Genomic DNA, 18,068 nt, shown 5'->3' with positions numbered 1-18,068 from the left:
AATGCTACAGAGTTTGATGCAACGGGTCGGTTTGTACTTACTTTTATACACAGATATCGTTATTTTTACGTTTTTATCACGCCTACAATTTGTAAAATCATTATTTTTTAACAAACTAAATTTCATATTTTCACGTTTAACCGTCAAACTGCGCAGTTTTTGCGCACGGGTGACGCTCGTGAACAATTAGCGAGCTGCGCGCGGACCTGCTTCACTTTGTGTTTACAGCACGGAGTTGTGGACGGATTCACCACAACACTTTAGTGAAAACAAAGTAGCTACATTTGCATGGATGCAACATGTTAATTAGCGTCCCGTCTTCTATCAACATGATGTAGAGACCGCTACATGTCGAAGTCTGAATGAAGTCTGGCTCAAGCTGTGCAGGTTGTGAAGATGTCTGATGCTTGGTAAGTTTATTAGCTTCCCTGGTATTTAGTATATTGGCCTGCTGATACATGTTTTCACAACACTATGCAAATCTTCATGGTAAATGTGTAATGTTAGATGTTGTTACATGTAGTTCCAATTTCTTGTCTTGTAGGTTTTCCTGAAACTGAACCACACTAATGAAAGTGCTCATTTCTGTATAATTTCACATCTATACATAAAGGACTAAGTTTTAGTAGAAGTCCACATTATAATCAGGTCACCCAACATTCCCACAACCCTACTGATCATATATCATAGGTTTCTGTAGTTATTACATCTTTGATAGTATCCTGAGAGTTGAGCATGTGTTAATCTGTTGCACCAGTATTAATAAAGCTGAGGTCATGTTATCACTCACCAATGTGTTTGATTTCCTCTCATTAGTTCAGAGCCTGCAGGGGCCATCAAGGCCATCGATAAACACTCGGTGCATCAGATCTGCTCGGGACAGGTGGTCCTGACTTTAGCCACTGCTGTCAAAGAGCTGGTGGAAAACAGCGTTGATGCAGGGGCCACCAACATTGGTAAGCAAAGTTTACATTAAGACTTATATATCACGTAATTAATTTCCTGGCTCATGTCTTAACTCTAAGAAGCACAACAAAATAAATCATTTTAAGAAAAAAATTGATCAAAAGATAAAGAGATAGGTCTGATTAGACAACAAGTTGTAACTGCTGTAAAGGACTTTACTGCATAAAACTAGAATGTGTTTGATTTGTTAACACATTGTTACATGTTTCAGATGTGAAACTCAAGGAGTGTGGAGTTGAACTAGTAGAAGTGTCTGATAATGGGAAAGGAGTAGAGGAGGCCAACTTTGAAGGACTAAGTAAGTGTGAGCTTTGAGTATCTGCTCCATAAAGCAGACCAACCCACTGAACCCTCCTCTCTGTCCCACAGCGCTGAAGCATCACACATCCAAGCTGAGAGATTTCTCTGATCTCATCCATGTGGAAACATTCGGCTTCAGAGGTGAAGCTCTCAGCTCTCTGTGCGCTCTGAGGTAAAACACTTCAACAGCCTCATTGATTCACCATGTGAACCTAAATCCCTTTTCACTTCCTCAGCCTTTATCCAACTGTTGTGTTGCAGCGACCTGAGTGTGGTGACGTGCCACGAGTCCAGCCAGGTGGGCACCAGGCTGGTGTTTGACCACCAGGGCCACTTGGTGCAGCAGCTGCCCCAACCCCGCCAGCAGGGCACCACCGTCAGCCTGCAGCAGCTCTTCTGCACCCTGCCTGTTCGACACAAGGAGTTCCAGAGAAACATAAAGAAGGTCCACCACCACATACGTTTTCTGTTACTCCAGTTTTCCAGATAATTTGTGTCAGTTGGTTTCACAGTTAGTCATACACTCTCTGCTTTAATGACAATAAATACAATCATTTGTTGCTTTACGTTGATGAATAATTAAACAGCAGAGACCTCTTAAAGCAAAAAGCTGCAAAATTATTAACAATTATTTCCCCAGTTTCCATTTTCCTTTTAGCTTATCTTCCAAGTTAGATTTTCCAGCTATATGTTGGGATTTGTTTTGTGAATGCAAGCATAGATATCCAAGGTTTCCACCACTATATCATTCTATATCACCACCACTATATCATAACACATCATCATTCTAGAAGTTTATGTTAGTTAAGTCCATGTTCTCAAAAATAGACCACATTTATATCACATTTAACCACAGTTATATCCCAGTATAAATGTTCAGGGTGATGCATCATCCAAGTTTGTAGACTTTGCAAGTTGATTTTTACATAATAAATGAAATGACAATGAAAACACATTCATAATTAATCTGAATGCTTGTAAATGAGTGAATGTGAGATCTTCCCGACCATAAATACTTAAATAATTCTTGAGAAAAAGTCATGTCTCAGAACATAATGTTTAATGCATATTTGTCTTGTAGTATCTTTGAATGTATTACTTTAGTTTAGAGCCATTTAGGTGCCTGTTTGAATTGCATATGTCATTTATGTTAAATCCCTAATATTCACTGATTTGTATTTTTAGGAATATACCAAAATGATCCACGTGCTGCAGTCGTACTGTATCATCTCTACAGGGGTGCGTATCACCTGCTCCAACCAGAACGGGCAGGGCAAACGCAGCACAGTGCTCAGCACCAGTGGAAGCCAGAGTATGAGAGACAATATAGGAGCCATATTTGGACCAAAACAGGTTGGAATATAGTCACATTGATTTTTACAATTGTCTTGAACATAACCTGACATTATGTGGAGTGGTTAAATGTCTGTCGTGTGTCCCACAGCTACAGAATCTTCTGCCTTTCCAGCAAGTTTCCCCTACAGAAAATATAATTGAGGAATATGGACTTAACAATGCAGATCTTCCCAAACAGCTTTTCACGTGAGTGGCAGCATAGCATTAAAGTCCAGTCCCTCTTTCTGCATCCAAAACAGTTTTTAAATGAATGACTGTGTACGTTGGCAGCATCACAGGGTTTGTGACACGAGGAGACCACGGTGCTGGGAGAAGTGCCACAGACAGACAGTTCTTCTTCATTAATAACCGACCATGTGATCCCCTCAAGGTATTTGATGAGCAGCCAACTTATTAGGATATTTAAAGGTGAGGTTCGTCTATTCCAGTCTGACCTCTGGATATTCCCACTTTACAGGTGACCAAAGTTGTGAATGAAGTTTATCACATGTACAACAGACATCAGTATCCATTTGTTGCTTTGAACATAGCTGTCGCCTCAGGTAAGAAAAAATCATTATATCACAGCTCTATTCCTGATATACATGAAGATCCTTGAGTACTCCATGAATGTTTTTGCTTTTGTTATTTCAGAGTGTGTGGATGTGAACGTAACCCCAGACAAGCGACAGATTTTCCTGCAGGAAGAGAAACTCTTGCTGGCTATTCTGAAGACTTCTCTCATCAGCATGTACGAGGCTGGAGTGAATAAGATCAGCCTGAACTACACACCCATGCCCAGCACCAGTAAGACCTCAACATTACATTCAGCCTGCATATGAACAGTTATTATGTACAATATAAATAAGAATATAATAAGAAAGTAATATCCCAGAGAGTTCTTTTATGGTTGTATTTTGTGGAGACGTTGTCATTGCGCTGCTTTAACTTTGACATTTTTCCTGTCCCTTGCCGTAGAGGCCACATCTACAGCTGAACTGCATCAGGTCGTACCCTCCGATGGCAACAGGCAGGACCCTGGAGAGGCCATGGAACCAGTGATCCACAGCCCAAAGTCGACCTTGAACCTGGCCTCTCTAAAAGCTGCCTTTTCAAGTCATCACAGCTCCAGTTCAAGCAAATCATCTGCCAACAGTGGCCCAACACAGAAAACAATGCAGTCTTTTTTTAAGGGTCCTGTCAAACCTCCCACGTCCAATCCCAGTGCTAAGTCTCCGATGAAACCTGTAAAAGATCTGGCCAGAATCTCCTCGGTGGGAAAGTCAGTATTGGATGGATTCAGATATGGGATGAGGTCATGTAGCGACTCAGACCATGAAAAAGACAGTGTTTCCACTCCAGCAGCTGCATATAGTCAGTCTTCTGAACCAGTGACTGACACACCCGGTGTAGAAGATGAAGCTGAAGAAACACCAGACAGCAGCCAGACTGCTGCTGAAGACCCAGAGATAAAGACTGAGCAGTGCACTTCAACCCAGGGTGCTACAGTGAGCCCTGATGCTAAGAGGGCCAGGAAAGAGACTCTACATTTCCCTACAGACCTTCAGTGTACTGAGGGGTCCCCTCCCTCTAAGGTGGATGCTCCCGTCTGCTTACGGAAGAGGACGGTGCCGCTCCAGTTCTCGTTACCGGAGCTGGAGCGGAGGATCAGGAGGATGCAGCACCAGAAGAAACAACGGGCTGGTGAGGAGCTTCAGTACCGCCGCTTCAGGGCCAAGATCAACCCTGGAGAGAATCACAGTGCAGAGGAGGAGCTGAGGAAAGAGATCAGGTAGGATTTTACTGCTGACTGACTGAGTGGAGCAGTGTTTGGGTGTTAGAGTAAATAATCTATTTGTCTCTACAGTAAAGACATGTTCAGAGAGATGGAGATCATCGGTCAGTTTAACTTGGGCTTCATCATCACCAAACTCAACTCAGACATCTTCATGATCGACCAACACGCCACAGATGAGAAATACAACTTTGAGATGTTGCAGCAGCACACTGTGCTCCAAGGACAGAAACTCATAGCGTGAGAATATAAATCTGTAGTTACATTTTTACATGGTATAGTTTTCTATTGGCCAGTGATTGATCTGTGTTGGTTTTGGTTTGCAGCCCTCAGAAACTTCACCTCCCTGCAGTCAGCGAGAACGTACTCTTAGAAAACATCGACATCTTCAGAAAGAATGGCTTTGACTTTCTGGTTGACGAGGACGGTGAGGACGTTCAGCAGTTTGACATGAACCATTTAGTTCATTTCATTTTAATGTTTAATACAAAGATGTAACAACTGGATAATTGCAACCACTAAACCACGTTTCCATTGTGACTGTAGCTCAGGTGATGGAGAGGGTGAAGCTGGTTTCTCTGCCCACCAGTAAGAACTGGACATTCGGTCCAGGCGACATTGAGGAGCTGATCTTCATGCTGAGCGACAGCCCGGGGGTCATGTGTCAACCATCCAGAGTCAGACAGATGTTTGCCTCCAGAGCGTGTCGAAAATCTGTGAGTTTACACTGACAATACTTAGACAAATCATATTTACAAGTTTCTGCTTTACTTGAGGGTCAACTTATTATTTTCTTTGCCTTTCCAGTAGCTATTGATCTTCCTTTAATTCCATTAACTGTTAAAACAATATTGTAATGTAATGTAGCACATTTTTGCTGGGAATAAAAAAGTAAACATGCACATTTTCCTGAGCCTCCAGTCTGAAATGTAATTGTAATAGTGTGCTGAAAATAGTGGAGACCAACGGCTGTGTGGAGCAGCAAATAAAACTGACATGTAAAACAGGATGTTTTTTTAGTAATGTAAGCATTTGTGAGTCCTGGCAATAGGGTTAAAGTGTAAAGACATGTGATTGTCCATTATACGCAAGAGAAACACCCGCTACTGAACTTTGTAATAGACTCATTGAACAGTTTTTTACAGACATTGCTTTGTTTACATCCATCTTCAGGTGATGATCGGCACTGCTCTAAGTGTCAGTGAGATGAAGAAGCTGCTGGTTCATATGGGGGAAATCGAACATCCATGGAACTGTCCTCACGGCCGGCCCACCATGAGACACCTGGCCAACCTGGACATCATCTCACAGGACTGAATCCCACCTGCACACTGTCAGGTGTCAGTCTGTCTGCAGACATCATCTCACAGGACTGAACCATACCAGGAGAAACTGTTAAAGAGTCCAACCTGTCTGCAGACACTGTACATTTGTATTATTGACCGTTTTTATTTGTTGCTTTGTTTGTTTTGTTCTTTGTTTTATTGTACTGAGAGGAAATAAACGATATAAACCACATAAAACGTTGCTATCTGTTTATTGCGTTGACCTGTTTTGGTGCAGTGCAGTTGCCGTAGTTGGTGCGCGTTGTTCGTCGTTGCCATGGAGACGCGCCCGACCAGTGCGAGAGAGATAGACGGAAGAAAATGACACAAAACGAAGAAAAGAAGAAAACTAGGAAAATAAATGATGAACAGAAAAACGTCAAGAAATCTAGAAACACGGAAAGAGCGGGAAGGGGGAAGATGAAGGTGAATTCAGCAGGTGACCTGCCTGGTAGCGGTGACCTGTGGGAACTCCCGACACTCTTCAGTTTAATTATTCACAGGTAAAATGTCACTCACAACCTATGCTCACAACTAATAAGTGAATCGTCTGGACTGGTCGTGGCTGTAACCTGTGGTCATAGATAGCCTATATACTGATCTCTGGTGTCTCACTGGCAGGTATGAAGGAGAAACCTGTGACGGCCAGTTTCACGGGGAAGGTGCTGCTCACTTTGAAGGAGGTCACATGTACAAGGTGGATTTTACAATACAGTATACACATGTCAATAGTTTATTTCAAGGCTTTGTGTCATTTTTTCCCTACAAAGTACCATTGTGAAATACGTGATGATTTCACCAGACGTGTATTTCCAGCAGGATAGCCTGTATCATGTGGTCCCTGCTTTGTTTTTGTGAAGGGCATGTTTACCAAGGGACTTATGGATGGAAAAGGTGTCTTCACATGGGCAGATGGAATGAAATATGAGGTAATTAAGCTGCTATGGATGCACACACTCACATTTTTGCTATCATTTTCCTTTAATTTGATTGATTTGTACATTACATTTCTACACATACATCTTCTATACATGAATAATGAAATAAAACAGAGAAAGGAATGGTTAATATAGTAGTTACAAATGATGCTGGTAAAATCTTGAAGTAAATCAACATGTCTAATCCCAACAGGGAGACTTTGTGTGCAACATGCCCATGGGTCGGGGTGTCTACACTTGGGCAGATGGCAGCACTTACAAAGGAGAAGTGTGTAATGGAATAAGACATGGGACTGGAGCTTACAGATGTGCCATAAACGGTGTGTCATACAGGGGGCAGTGGGATCAGGGCAAGAGGCACGGAAAGGTACGATTAACCAAGTTATCAGACATATTCAGTCTTATTTTACTTTATAAGTTTTATATTGGTTGTCTTTGTTTTAGGGCGTAGTGTATTACAATCAGGAGAAAACCTCTTGGTACAAAGGAGACTGGGTGAAGAACAACAGAGAGGGGCTGGGAGAGAGATGGTATGTACGTACAGTGAAATAATCTAACCAGCAGCCACAATTACATCACTTCTAAAAGTAATTCATGTGTCTTAACAAGCTACCCCTCTGGAAACATTTACTGTGGTGAGTGGAAGAGCAACCAGAGGCATGGAGAGGGCAGCATGAGGTGGCTGACCCTGGGACAGCAGCATGTTGGCATGTGGCAGGATGGGGTCCAGGTATGAAGCATCATCTGGTTTCAGGAAAAGTTTCTTTTTATTAAAGGGATAGTATCATTTTTTAAAAGTGGGGTTGTATGATCTCCAAATAGCCCCTAAGTACTTTAATTGCAGTAGAAGACTCTCTGAAAACATCAACCTTGATAAACCTTTCTGTGACTGATCTGAGCTTCCCTCTCTGGCAGCACGGGCGAGGAACTCAGACCTGGGTCCGCAGGCGGGTGGATGGGTCCCAGTATTCCCAGTGTAACCAGTACACAGGGGAGTTTGTTCAGGGCCAGAGGCACGGACAGGGAACGTTTTACTATGCCGGGGGGGCCGTCTATGAGGGAGAATGGAAGAACAGTAAAAAAGATGGGAAGGTTAGTCAGAAAAACATGATTGTCTGTCAATGATTATGGCCATAAATTCAACAAAATACAACAAAAGACAGTGAAAATCACAATCAGTAACACATCTATACTAAAGTTACACACTAAGAGTGACTGTGATTTATGGTTCATAGGGAAAATTCACCTTCAAGGACGGTCATGTTTTTGAAGGAGAGTTTGTGGATGATCAGATGATGACACCCAGCTGGAGTGGAAACAGAGCTCTGACTCCACTGTGTGGTAAACACCTACAGCATATTAGCTCAATGTTACAGTCTGAAAACCTCATAAACAACGACTCACAGCTTTGCATCCTGCTACAGGTGCGTTTCCTCTGCCAAGTGGTGATTCATCGGACTTGGGATCGGACATGGCTCTGAACTTTGAATGTCTTCTGGATACATTCCCGGACAGAAAGCGCGACACTGAGCGCAAACAGGTGAGGTGACGTCCCGCTCTATGGTAAACCCCTCGCAGCTACGGTACGATTTAGTCCTGGCATCCTTGCTTTGAATCCTGTTTCCTGAGTAACAGGTGGAGTTTGTGCTGCTGAGGAACGACATGGAGCTGCGGTCCATCAACAGTTTCTACAGCAGACTGGGCCATGTCCACTTCAAAGATAACACCTTCCAGATGTCTCGCCTGCAGCTGTGGCGCCTGCTCAAAGACTGTAACATCCATCACCACGACATCACTCTAACACAGATAAACCGCTTCATCAAAGGTGAGGAACCATTCTCACTATGCCTTAAATCTCACATATAGAATACTGATCGCAGTATTTTGAGAAACACAGTGGTCAATGTTTTCATTCTCTGTGCCACAGAGGAAGCCGCCACAGAGACCCACTCTCCTTTCACACCTATTCCGCTGCGTAGGCTCCTCAGCTGCCTCGTGATCGTGGCCTACCATATCTACAATGAAAACATGCTGTAAGGAATAAAACTTGCCCCACCCGTAGATTGGAAACCTCTTTTTTTCTCCTCTATTGCTGATTTTAATTTAGAAACATGACTTTTCCTCCTTTCACAGGGCACAACAACACGTTCTGGCTGCTTGCTTATCCAAACTGTTGACGGACGACATCCTCCCTAATGCTAAGAATGTAAAAGGTGCTAACAACATAAGAACATGGAGTCATGTGCATGTACACAAATTATATATATTATCAAATAGGGATATTTAAGCTCCCACACAGGAAAACCAGTTATTTAATAAGATCTTGTGCAAAACAGTGAAAATAATCCCTGAAAATCTTTATTATGCAGTAGCAGCTGTGCTCACTAACCGCTGCTGTGTGTCCAGGCTTCCTGTTTGGACAACCAGACCTTTCACTGGTGTCCATGAACCACATGAAGAGGTGTTGGGAAGTCTATCAGGCTAACTGCAGGGTCCATTCAGCCCTGGGTGATGACCAGACCATGACCTGCAGACACATGCTGTGGATGTTCAAGGTGCAACACACAGTAACATAAAGATTTCCATTTTTAAGACATACAAGTAATGGACAGTTTCTATTGGTGTTCTATTAAATAGAGGTTGGACAAATCACATTCACATTCGACAGATGTTTCCCTCACCAGCAGCCACCAAATCATCCTCACATCACAATGTATGATTCCAGCCATGTTTAAAACGTGGTGTTAATTAGTTCATTTTAACTCGCACTAGGATCTTCATCTGTTGGATGACAAGCTGACCACAGAGAAGTTCCTGAAGGTCATCACCGCAGAGAGCCGAGACCCCCAAAACCTGTCATCCTGCCTGAATCTGGAGGTCTGACTAGTGTCTGCACATCCATCAGTTCCCTTTGAAAGATCAGTTATCACCTGCTTACTCCTTTTTGTGTGTTCATTTCCCTCTGTATCACTCGTTTTCCACTGCAGATTACATTCCTGGAGTTTTTTGAGGTACTTCTGGGATGTGTTGAGGTGAAGTGTCGGTGCCGATCCCTGTCCAGATCTAACGCTGAGACCAGGAGAGATCTTCCTGAGGTGGGCAGTGAGAAAATCTTACAAACTACAAACAGCCTCTACACAGTTGGTCACATCCTTTCTCAAGCCTCTCCTGAGCTCTGCACCGATGTAGTATAAATATTCTCACACCCTTGCTTTTGATATTAATTTATGTAATAAACTTTATTATATTGTGTTTGTGTTTTGTGCTCAGGACACCCCAGAGAGTCGACGAGATGTCAAGACTGAAGTCAAAGAGCAGCCTCAGTCTGCTGGTTTGTATTTGTTTAGTTTATGTTGGGAGAATGAATCTGTATGAATGTATGTAGTGGATTAAAAGATATATTTCTTATAGAGAGCACAGAAGTGCATCAAGCTGAGGGAGAGGACATGCAAACCAGAGAACTGGAGGCCAAACACCAAACAATCCATCAGTTCTTCAACCACTTTTTCTTTCCTGCATTTGATCATCACCAGTTGGTGACTAAAACCATGACGGAGGATAAACAGCCAGAAGGCCCAGTTCCTACTGTCAAACAAATCAAGGTCATTCTTTTTTCTTTTCTTTAATTACCAGCTAGAATTTATGAGTTTTACTGTGTGCAGTTTACTTTTTGATTTCAAACATGTGTTGTGTTACAGGCAGAGAGAGGATGAAGAGGCTGATGAATGAGGCAGAGGATGCAGCAAAGAAACCACATGAACACTGAATGAAGCCTGTTGCTCTGGCCCAAACTACACAACATACCTACAGCCTTCAAAGACAGAAATAAATGCACTGATACGATCGCTGTGTGCTTGGGTGTAAAGAAGAAGTACTGGCCATATCCTTGTTGTAACAGCTTTAATTAAACCTTTAGTAAGACAAAACTATTTTCCTGTAATCTAAAAATGTCAAAAATCACTCTTATATTTTTTTTTTCTCAAAAAAAAAAAGGGAGTAATACAATTACCCAATACATGTTAAAATAGAAATAGAAGAACAATTTGCTACAGATGAGAGGGAGGGGTGAAGACCATGAGGTCACTTGGACAAACAGACTGGCGTATCCGGTCCGTCGGGTCGGGGGTGAAAAGAAGCAGGGGAGACTCTGCTGTCCGGACCTGAAAGTTCAGAAAATAATATTTAGCAATGTTACAGCAGCAATAAGGAAACTGGGATATTAGTTAGCAGCATAGTTAATCATTTTAAGTCAATATTTGGAGGATAAGGGAAAACACCTGTGGTGACATGGTGGTGAACACTGAGGGAACCTCTGGCAGTGCTGTGGCAACAGTGAGAGAGTGAGCATAACCGTGAGTAAAAAAAAAAAGTGCAATTTAAAACAGTTTAAAAATTGACCCGTGTCAGAGAGCTTCACACCAAGTCATCACAATATTTGAACTTAAAGTTGCAGTATGCACATCTGATGTCTCAGGTAAAACAATATTTCTCAATATTTATTTTTAAACTACTAGTACTCAAATTCTTCCTATATTCATCAAATTCATTTCATCCCAAATGTCAATAAATGCTTACTGCAGCTTTAGAATCCATTAGTGTTGTTAAGGAAAAAAGACCCAGTGTACCCAGGCTCGTGCATGCACAGTACCCAAGAATATCAGTCATACCTGCTTCTTGTTCAGTTAGCAGATCCTCAGATTGACTTCTGGGACTCTCCATCTCAACATCCATTGCCATGGGTGACTGTGTCTCTACGGCAACTGCCCCGCTCGGTGACAGGCTGCATCTCTGTGAAGGCTGAAGGTATCGCTCAAAGTCCAAACCAGGAATTTCCTACAGTTTCGAGAGAATAATTAGTTGATTGTATAGACAGAGAAAATGCCAAGCTGTGATTTAAACAACCTCCGACGGTGAGACTTGACTTTACCTCAACAACCGAGCTGTCCGGTGTACAACACACAGACTCTGGTGCCTCCACGTGGCTGTGCACGGCGGGGGGGGAGCAGCTGGGAGGTTGGCTGGGAGTCACACAGGGTGACAGCAAGAAACTCAGAGATGATGAGGGCTCGGGGGCGGGGGCGATGGGTGCAGGTGTTTTGCATGGAGAGAGGGAGAGTCTTGGAGAGACACTGACGTTAACACCGACAGCTTCAGCTGGTTCACCTTGCTCTTCCACTACAGAACTGGATGGCAGTGGAGAATGTGCAGGTGTGGCAGGATTTTCCTGCACTGGCGCTGGTTCTGTCGGGGGGGCGGGGCTTCCCTCAGGCCGAGTGTCGTCTGAAACCGCTTCCTTGACAGGTGAGAAACAAAGAGAGGCGTTGACAGTCTCGTTCCTCTCCTGAGGCGGCTGGGGAGAGCCGTGCTGTGACTGTGGTGTGGCCGGGGTTTGCTCCAGGGTGAGGCGTAGCTGGGCAGGAGTGAAGACGGGCTGAGCAGGCGAGGCGGCGCTCTGAACCGGGGTCTGCGTCAGAGCGAGGGAACGCCGGGTGACCCGTCTGGGTGTGAGATAACTGGGGCAGGGAGAGGCCTGGGGCAGCACGGCAGCACTCAGACGGCTGGATTTTCTCACTGAACCTACAGACGACAAGATGTATGAAACCTTAATCTGAGTCTTAGAGCTCAAGCAGCCAGAAACAGCAGAGAAGCAAACACTGATACATGATATTAAAACTCTTAGGGGTGTGTGTGTCATTTTGTATTCTCACCTGGTGGTTTGGCTGGACTCTCCACCTGAAAGAAGCCTCCATCGAAGACCACCGTGTCTGGCTTTTGGGGCTCTGCCTGGGGAGCTTGAGAGTCCAGACCGGGGTCATCCTGGCTTTTACCAGCATCCTGTGCAGCTTTCTCTGCCTCGGCCGCCTGCTGTTTGGCTTTCATGGCCGCCTTAACGGCTGCCAGGCGAGACTTGGCTGCTGTCTTGTTTCCTGCAGGCTTGGCGGCGGCGGCTGACGGCTTCTGTCAAAAGGACAAGACAGGAACAAGGAGTGTTTTATTTTCATAAATGAGGGGAAGTTATGGGGGCAAAAACAGTGTGTTGATGACTGAGTACTGTACTCACCTTCACAGCTTTCCTCTGTCGTGGAGGAGGCTTGTGTTCTTCCACCCAGCCTCGGCCCTCCGCTTCCTTCAGAGCTTCAAACTTCTTGTTGACATCCTCAACCTGAAAAGTTACAAAACATCCATCTATAAACTGTCCTTTTCTTTACATACTTGGTGTGTGAAACAGTGTGTTGTCTCTCCGCTGCGAGGCACTCACCTGGTAATAAACCATGTCCCAGAATCCCTGCAGGTCCGTGCAGGTGGTGATCTTCTCGCCACGGCCCAGGTCGCAGTCGTCGACTAAACCGCTGAACTGTTTAAAACGCTCTTTCATCAGCAGCCTGGCCTGGCCGACAGCTGTACGCATGCGGTCTCTCACTATAGACGGTACACAAAGGCAACTTATTCACATTTGTTTAGTTAGGGAATACTGGCAATACAGCTGCAGATTGCTAATTCACATGTTCAGGATGCGGCTCTTGTTACTCACTCTCCTCTGGGATGGACTCATCCTCCACTTTGGGCTCCCACTGGACACACAGAGTTGTAAGTCTGTCTGTCTCATTGCTGATTTCCAATCTGAATTTATTTTCAAAGAAAAAAAGAAGATGGGCTTAAAACTAAACAACTGATTGTAAAGTTAGAACATATTTAACAAGAAAGGTAAAACAAGGGCTCTCACCTGAAGTACGGTACATCATGCTGGGGTTCCAGGGGGCTGGCGGGAGCTGGAGGGGCCAGCGTGGGGGACAGGCGAGGTGGCGAGCGGCGAGGTGATTTAGGGGGAGAGGGGTCGCTTGGTTCAGACTGAGACTCAAAGTTGAACACAGGAGGTGGTGGCAGCGTGAAGCTGCAGCTGGGTCAAAGATTCACAACAACACGACATGTAAAGTCACTGTCCTGAGTATTAAATAGCTGAAGACAAACAGATAAGAGAAGAGGGAAACAGACTGACCTGGGGGTGAGGAAGGCCTCTGCTGAACGAGGAGTGAGAGGCTCAAACCTGAAGGACGGCAGAGTAGCAGGAGCCTGGAAGACAAAACCCTGGGGAGCAAAGGAGGACGGAGCCTCGACAGACTGCACAGCGGGGACAGCGTCAGTCTGGTCCACCACCATGTCTTCTTCCTCAGGGCTGGGCGGTGGGCTGGGCGACGGGCTGGGGGGTGGAAGAGTTTCCTCAGGCTCCTTCAGCTCAGCTTCCTGTAACAGACAGAAACTATGTCAACATATTCTAAGAGTAAAAGAAAAAAGTTATAAAAGATGTAATCACAGACTCATAGAAATGCTAACCTTGGGGACAGGCGCCTGAGTGGGCTCACTGGCAGTTTCTGTTTGTCAAAAACAATAGCTCATGTTCACACGGGAAAAGCAAAACTGGTCAGTTTCCAAAACCAAATGGTTCTACAATCATTAAATAATACCTTTGCAGTTTCTCTCTTTGCCAGAAGGGGGGGCCACAAGGTTGACAATGGCTCTACTCCTGGTGCTTCTTGCATCTGAAGGTGGAGGGGATATTTGACATTAAGAGTGGTTTCCTACAACAGCAATGTCTGTGTTTGTTTATTCTGACCATCACACCTCCAGTGGTCTTCCAATTTCTGTCAAAGACCAAAGAAATGTTCAACAGCCTCAGCTCTTTGTTACCTGCAGCCTTGTCCTTAGGTTTGTCTTTCAGCAGCGGCGCTGCTGTAACAGGAGGCCTGTTGGTTGATCTGGTCGACAGACCTCGTACGGTCGGCTCCACTGCAGACACAGTGATATGTAAATAAGGAAACACAATAGGACAAAACTCGATCGCTGGTCTCGGGGTTCAGTAACAAGTAAGAATATTTTCTCTCATCGGTTACCTGCACAAACTTTGGTCTTGTTGGTAACTGGTGCAGGGGCTGCCCGGGTCCTGGTTGATCTTTCAGCAGCAGGTTGAGCTGTAGTAAAAGCAACAGGTCAGACCTGATGTATAATAATCACCAGAGATGACAATGAATCATTTGAAATAAAAGTAACATTCAATAGTTCACCTTTCTTTACCACAGTATTTGGGTCTTGTCTCTTCAGCGGCTGTAGAGATTTGGGTAAAAGAAAAATTATGCAACAAAGTGTGTGACAAGTGAAACTTTAAGTTTTATGGAAGTTTGTATCAGAAAGATGTTCAACAGCAGAGAGGAAACTACCTGCTGCTGCTGCTTCATTGAACGGGTGACTCTGCTGCTCTGAGGAGCTGTGACCACTTTTGTCTGAAAGACAAGTAAAAATATTATAAGTAGCTCGTAGGAGCCGTTTATCATTTAAATGTACCAATGCAGCCAAAATAACCTTTAACTTAGATCATCATGTCCAGTAAGTACAATACAATGCATTGTGATAGAAGGGATATCATTTACTGGTAGGGCTACTGAGTCCGTCCTCACCTCCTTAGTCTTCTTTGTGGCAACTGGGGCCACGGGCAGAGAACCAATGTCAAGGCCATCCTTGTGATGATACACGCCGGTCTTAAAAACACCTTTGCGCTCCTTCTCTCTCTTTTCTTTCTCCTTCTCAAGAGCTTTTCGTTCTTTCCAGCGTTCCAGCTGTTTCAACCTCTCTTCTCCAGCAACATCTGTGGACAAACAGGTGTGGGATTGATGAGCACATGAATCAGATCAGCAACATGATAACAGCAGTTATTCTCTTATGTGATGAGGTGCGAGTTGAAGCCGTATTGGATGATGCAGCATTACTTTTCACAGATTTTGCAGTGTTCAGTGTCTTCTCTTGAATGACGGACATGTTGCCCACGGCGATGGAGGCGTCCAGGGAAGACATGTCCAGCTCCTGCAGCTTGTCCAGCTGCCTGCGTGTGTTCATCACACGGTCACGATTCTCCTTCTGGCTCTGAGACCGTCTGCGGGACAGTTTGACCCTCAACATCGACACACTGGTGTCCCGCTGGCGCAGGTGAGAAAACCGAGACTCCATCTTACCTGGAATAATCAGAAAGAGGCAGATGGTGTTACAAAGGAACAACAAATATGAGACTTATTCCAAATATCAACATGCATCACATAGATGTAACTGTATTTGTCACAAAAATGAGAAAGTAACTATTATTGTCCTCTTTAATCCTCTTATTTTACTTACTTTACTTAAAATCAATGAGTACTACAATATTTACTACAAATGCCAATCAACGGACGAATAACATGATAACAACAATAAAGGTTTATTCAAATATGATTTCTTAGGAGTTGCATGATCCTTTTCCCCTCACAGATTACAACATGAAGACTGGTTTTAAATAAGAATAACCGAGTTTTGCCTCATCTCAGTTGAGGAAGCGTGAGCAAACTTAGTTAACTTTCTAAAAAGCTACATAAACCAACTTAAATAATAGTATCAGAGCTCAGAAAGGACCAGAAAGCGAATCAACTTTCAAAATGTAAAGAAAAATAACTCTGCAACATAACAAGGATAAAGACATTAAAGCTAAGAAACGTTGCGTATCGTGTACATTTTGTACGTTAACGATTATGTACGTTAACTTCTGTTTATCACGGCCAGTGAGTACAATTTCACTACGACCACTCAGCATGAGGATTACCCAACGTTTAGTTATCATTTCACCATAAAGTCTGTGAAAACTGAAGCTGCGTTGGAGCTAAACTGTGTTTTAATGCGTTAGCCGCCGAGGTTAGCTTAGCTTAGCCGCCCCGCACCGACTCAACCAGAAACAAGAGGAAACCGTGAACTAACAGTTGAATTGACCAACCAGACGGACAGTAACGTTATCTTATCTTATCTGACACCAGTGAGTTACATCTGTTACATCTGTTATCTCTGTCTAACCCATGGATGTTTTATATTAACGTCTTACCTCGTCCTTTTCCCAGAAGAAACACGGACAAAAACAAAGTCCTTCTTTGGACTGTCTGGTTAAAAACAACAACTAAAACTTAGCGGACAACCGACGGACTGAAAACACAACAATCATGGCGGGCGAGAGTTTGAAAATCATCTACGCTGACGCTGATTGGCTGAGAGTCAGACTCAACGCTGACGCTGATTGGCTGAGAGTCAGACTCAACGCTGACGCTGATTGGCTGAGAGTCAGACTCAACGCTGACGCTGATTGGCTGAGAGTCAGACTCAACGGCGAGCTCTGATTGGTTCATTGTTTTCTTCTTCAAATTATTGATGCGCGTGTGGAAGTCTGAGATTTGGTGCCGCCCTCTGGTCTGGAGGACAAAGTGTAATTTAAACAATCACTTTAATTTCTCTAACATCACATCGAATGTATTTATTTTGAGGCATATTTTAAACAACATAATTTGACCAGAGCACTGTATTATAAAACACAAAGAAACAACATACTGTGGTGACAGCTACATGAAATACTCTATAGAGACAGACAGAAAAAAAACAGGGGGTAAAAATGAAAAATAAAGCCTGGGGACATGGACACATTTTAATGTCCAAAGAGAGGGGGCACTTAATTAAAAAAAGCTAAATTGTTCCAAAGCTTTGAGCAGCCACACCAAATGCCAAATCAGCCTTTCCCCTGATCCTGGACCAGGTGACGGCCAGGAACAGCTGGTCTGAGGATCTGTGGATGGAGCTCAGAGAGGCACTGGCATGCAGACATGTTGCATTAGGAAATAAATAAAAGTAACCTTGAAATCCATTCAGTAGTTGACAGGTAGCCAATGACAGGGTGCAAGTAGAGGTGAGTCTCTGTCTCTCCTCCTGACACGAGCTAATCACCTGGCTGTGGCATCGTCCACCAGCTGTACAAAGACAACACTTTGATTTCAATAAAGAGTTATATTGTTTGGAGTTTGGTGATGTCTCTTATCTGGAAATAACAACCTTTCACAACAGTGGTGATTTGTTTAGAGACCTTTAGAGCATGGAGGTGAAGGGTTAGGGGCCGCTACAGGATGTGTTGTAAAGGAAAGTAAAAATATTAGCATCATCGTTGCCATCTTTAAATCTGAGTGTTGTCAGCACAGAAATGATAGGACATGTTGTGTATTAGTCAAATAAAATGGACCTGAGAATGGAGCCTTGAGGTACTCCACATGGATGAGGGGGTTGCCAGATTTGACAGAAGTAGATCCATCAGGTTGAGTGTTTCCAATAATTTTTTTTTTTTTTTACAGCATCTGTGTATTTTTATCTCAGCATATTCACTTGTGTCGTGCATTCTGCTTCACAATAAAAACCAGTAGTCAGTCTCTCCTGTAATTCTTTTTCAAAAACAATGAACACATGGAACCTATTTTTCCTATTGTAAAGATAGCATTACTGCCAGATTAAATTTGATCTCCCCCAAACTTTATAAGAGGTACCTTGTTATCACAGCAACACTTACACACTCTGGTCTGTGGTATA

General features: G+C 43.8%; 3 protein-coding genes across 3 annotated transcripts; 2 read left to right on the top strand and 1 right to left on the bottom strand.

The window, feature by feature from the left end:
* Positions 1 to 123: 123 nt before the first annotated feature.
* On the top strand, positions 124 to 5,733 carry pms2 (PMS1 homolog 2, mismatch repair system component). Its single transcript, XM_085760760.1, has 15 exons — positions 124 to 410; positions 817 to 956; positions 1,178 to 1,264; positions 1,336 to 1,438; positions 1,528 to 1,711; positions 2,452 to 2,619; positions 2,711 to 2,808; positions 2,893 to 2,992; positions 3,080 to 3,164; positions 3,256 to 3,408; positions 3,580 to 4,393; positions 4,469 to 4,636; positions 4,723 to 4,823; positions 4,943 to 5,112; positions 5,570 to 5,733. Exons 1-15 carry the CDS (start codon positions 397 to 399, stop codon positions 5,711 to 5,713), a joined length of 2,529 nt encoding a protein of 842 aa, XP_085616886.1. The 5' UTR covers positions 124 to 396; the 3' UTR covers positions 5,714 to 5,733.
* A 408-nt stretch (positions 5,734 to 6,141) lies between these two features.
* rsph10b (radial spoke head 10 homolog B) lies at positions 6,142 to 10,443 on the top strand. The gene is made up of 18 exons (XM_085762288.1): positions 6,142 to 6,224; positions 6,343 to 6,418; positions 6,582 to 6,650; positions 6,853 to 7,026; positions 7,104 to 7,189; positions 7,269 to 7,389; positions 7,575 to 7,751; positions 7,895 to 8,000; positions 8,084 to 8,199; positions 8,295 to 8,484; positions 8,587 to 8,692; positions 8,793 to 8,872; positions 9,066 to 9,214; positions 9,432 to 9,536; positions 9,647 to 9,754; positions 9,930 to 9,990; positions 10,071 to 10,261; positions 10,358 to 10,443. The coding sequence occupies exons 1-18, from the start codon at positions 6,142 to 6,144 to the stop codon at positions 10,370 to 10,372; spliced, it is 2,013 nt and encodes a 670-aa protein (XP_085618414.1). The 3' UTR covers positions 10,373 to 10,443.
* A 202-nt stretch (positions 10,444 to 10,645) lies between these two features.
* dlgap5 (discs, large (Drosophila) homolog-associated protein 5) lies at positions 10,646 to 16,657 on the bottom strand. Its single transcript, XM_085761619.1, has 19 exons — positions 16,552 to 16,657; positions 15,419 to 15,661; positions 15,110 to 15,297; positions 14,870 to 14,935; positions 14,720 to 14,759; positions 14,549 to 14,626; positions 14,346 to 14,444; positions 14,123 to 14,197; positions 13,992 to 14,029; positions 13,657 to 13,901; positions 13,384 to 13,557; positions 13,192 to 13,280; positions 12,919 to 13,079; positions 12,721 to 12,822; positions 12,368 to 12,617; positions 11,587 to 12,236; positions 11,327 to 11,492; positions 10,937 to 10,980; positions 10,646 to 10,819 (listed from the first exon to the last, which is right to left on the bottom strand). The coding sequence occupies exons 2-19, from the start codon at positions 15,654 to 15,656 to the stop codon at positions 10,706 to 10,708; spliced, it is 2,817 nt and encodes a 938-aa protein (XP_085617745.1). The 5' UTR covers positions 15,657 to 15,661; positions 16,552 to 16,657; the 3' UTR covers positions 10,646 to 10,705.
* Positions 16,658 to 18,068: the final 1,411 nt, after the last annotated feature.

The sequence above is a fragment of the Trachurus japonicus genome, chromosome 19, assembly GCF_045865225.1.
Source record: "Trachurus japonicus isolate A0001 chromosome 19, Traja_1.0".
In the NCBI taxonomy this organism is placed as follows: Eukaryota; Metazoa; Chordata; class Actinopteri; order Carangiformes; family Carangidae; genus Trachurus; species Trachurus japonicus.
Note: the sequence above shows the minus strand (reverse complement) of the source record. Positions and strands in the feature narration are given on the sequence as shown.

Bases quoted from the DNA above. Each gene is read 5' to 3' on its own strand.
- dlgap5 (XM_085761619.1), bottom strand. From the start codon at position 15,656: ATGGAGTCTCGGTTTTCTCACCTGCGCCAGCGGGACACCAGTGTGTCG. The intron at 13,558-13,656 runs GTCAGTCTGTTT...TCTTTGACCCAG, and splicing joins GAGGCCTTCCTCACCCCCAG to CTGCAGCTTCACGCTGCCAC. The intron at 13,281-13,383 runs GTGAGAGCCCTT...AAATAAATTCAG, and splicing joins CATGATGTACCGTACTTCAG to ATTGGAAATCAGCAATGAGA.
- pms2 (XM_085760760.1), top strand. The intron at 1,439-1,527 runs GTAAAACACTTC...GTTGTGTTGCAG, and splicing joins AGCTCTCTGTGCGCTCTGAG to CGACCTGAGTGTGGTGACGT. The intron at 3,165-3,255 runs GTAAGAAAAAAT...TTGTTATTTCAG, and splicing joins GAACATAGCTGTCGCCTCAG to AGTGTGTGGATGTGAACGTA.
- rsph10b (XM_085762288.1), top strand. From the start codon at position 6,142: ATGAAGGTGAATTCAGCAGGTGACCTGCCTGGTAGCGGTGACCTGTGG. The intron at 7,752-7,894 runs GTTAGTCAGAAA...TATGGTTCATAG, and splicing joins ACAGTAAAAAAGATGGGAAG to GGAAAATTCACCTTCAAGGA. The intron at 9,755-9,929 runs GTGGGCAGTGAG...TTTTGTGCTCAG, and splicing joins CCAGGAGAGATCTTCCTGAG to GACACCCCAGAGAGTCGACG.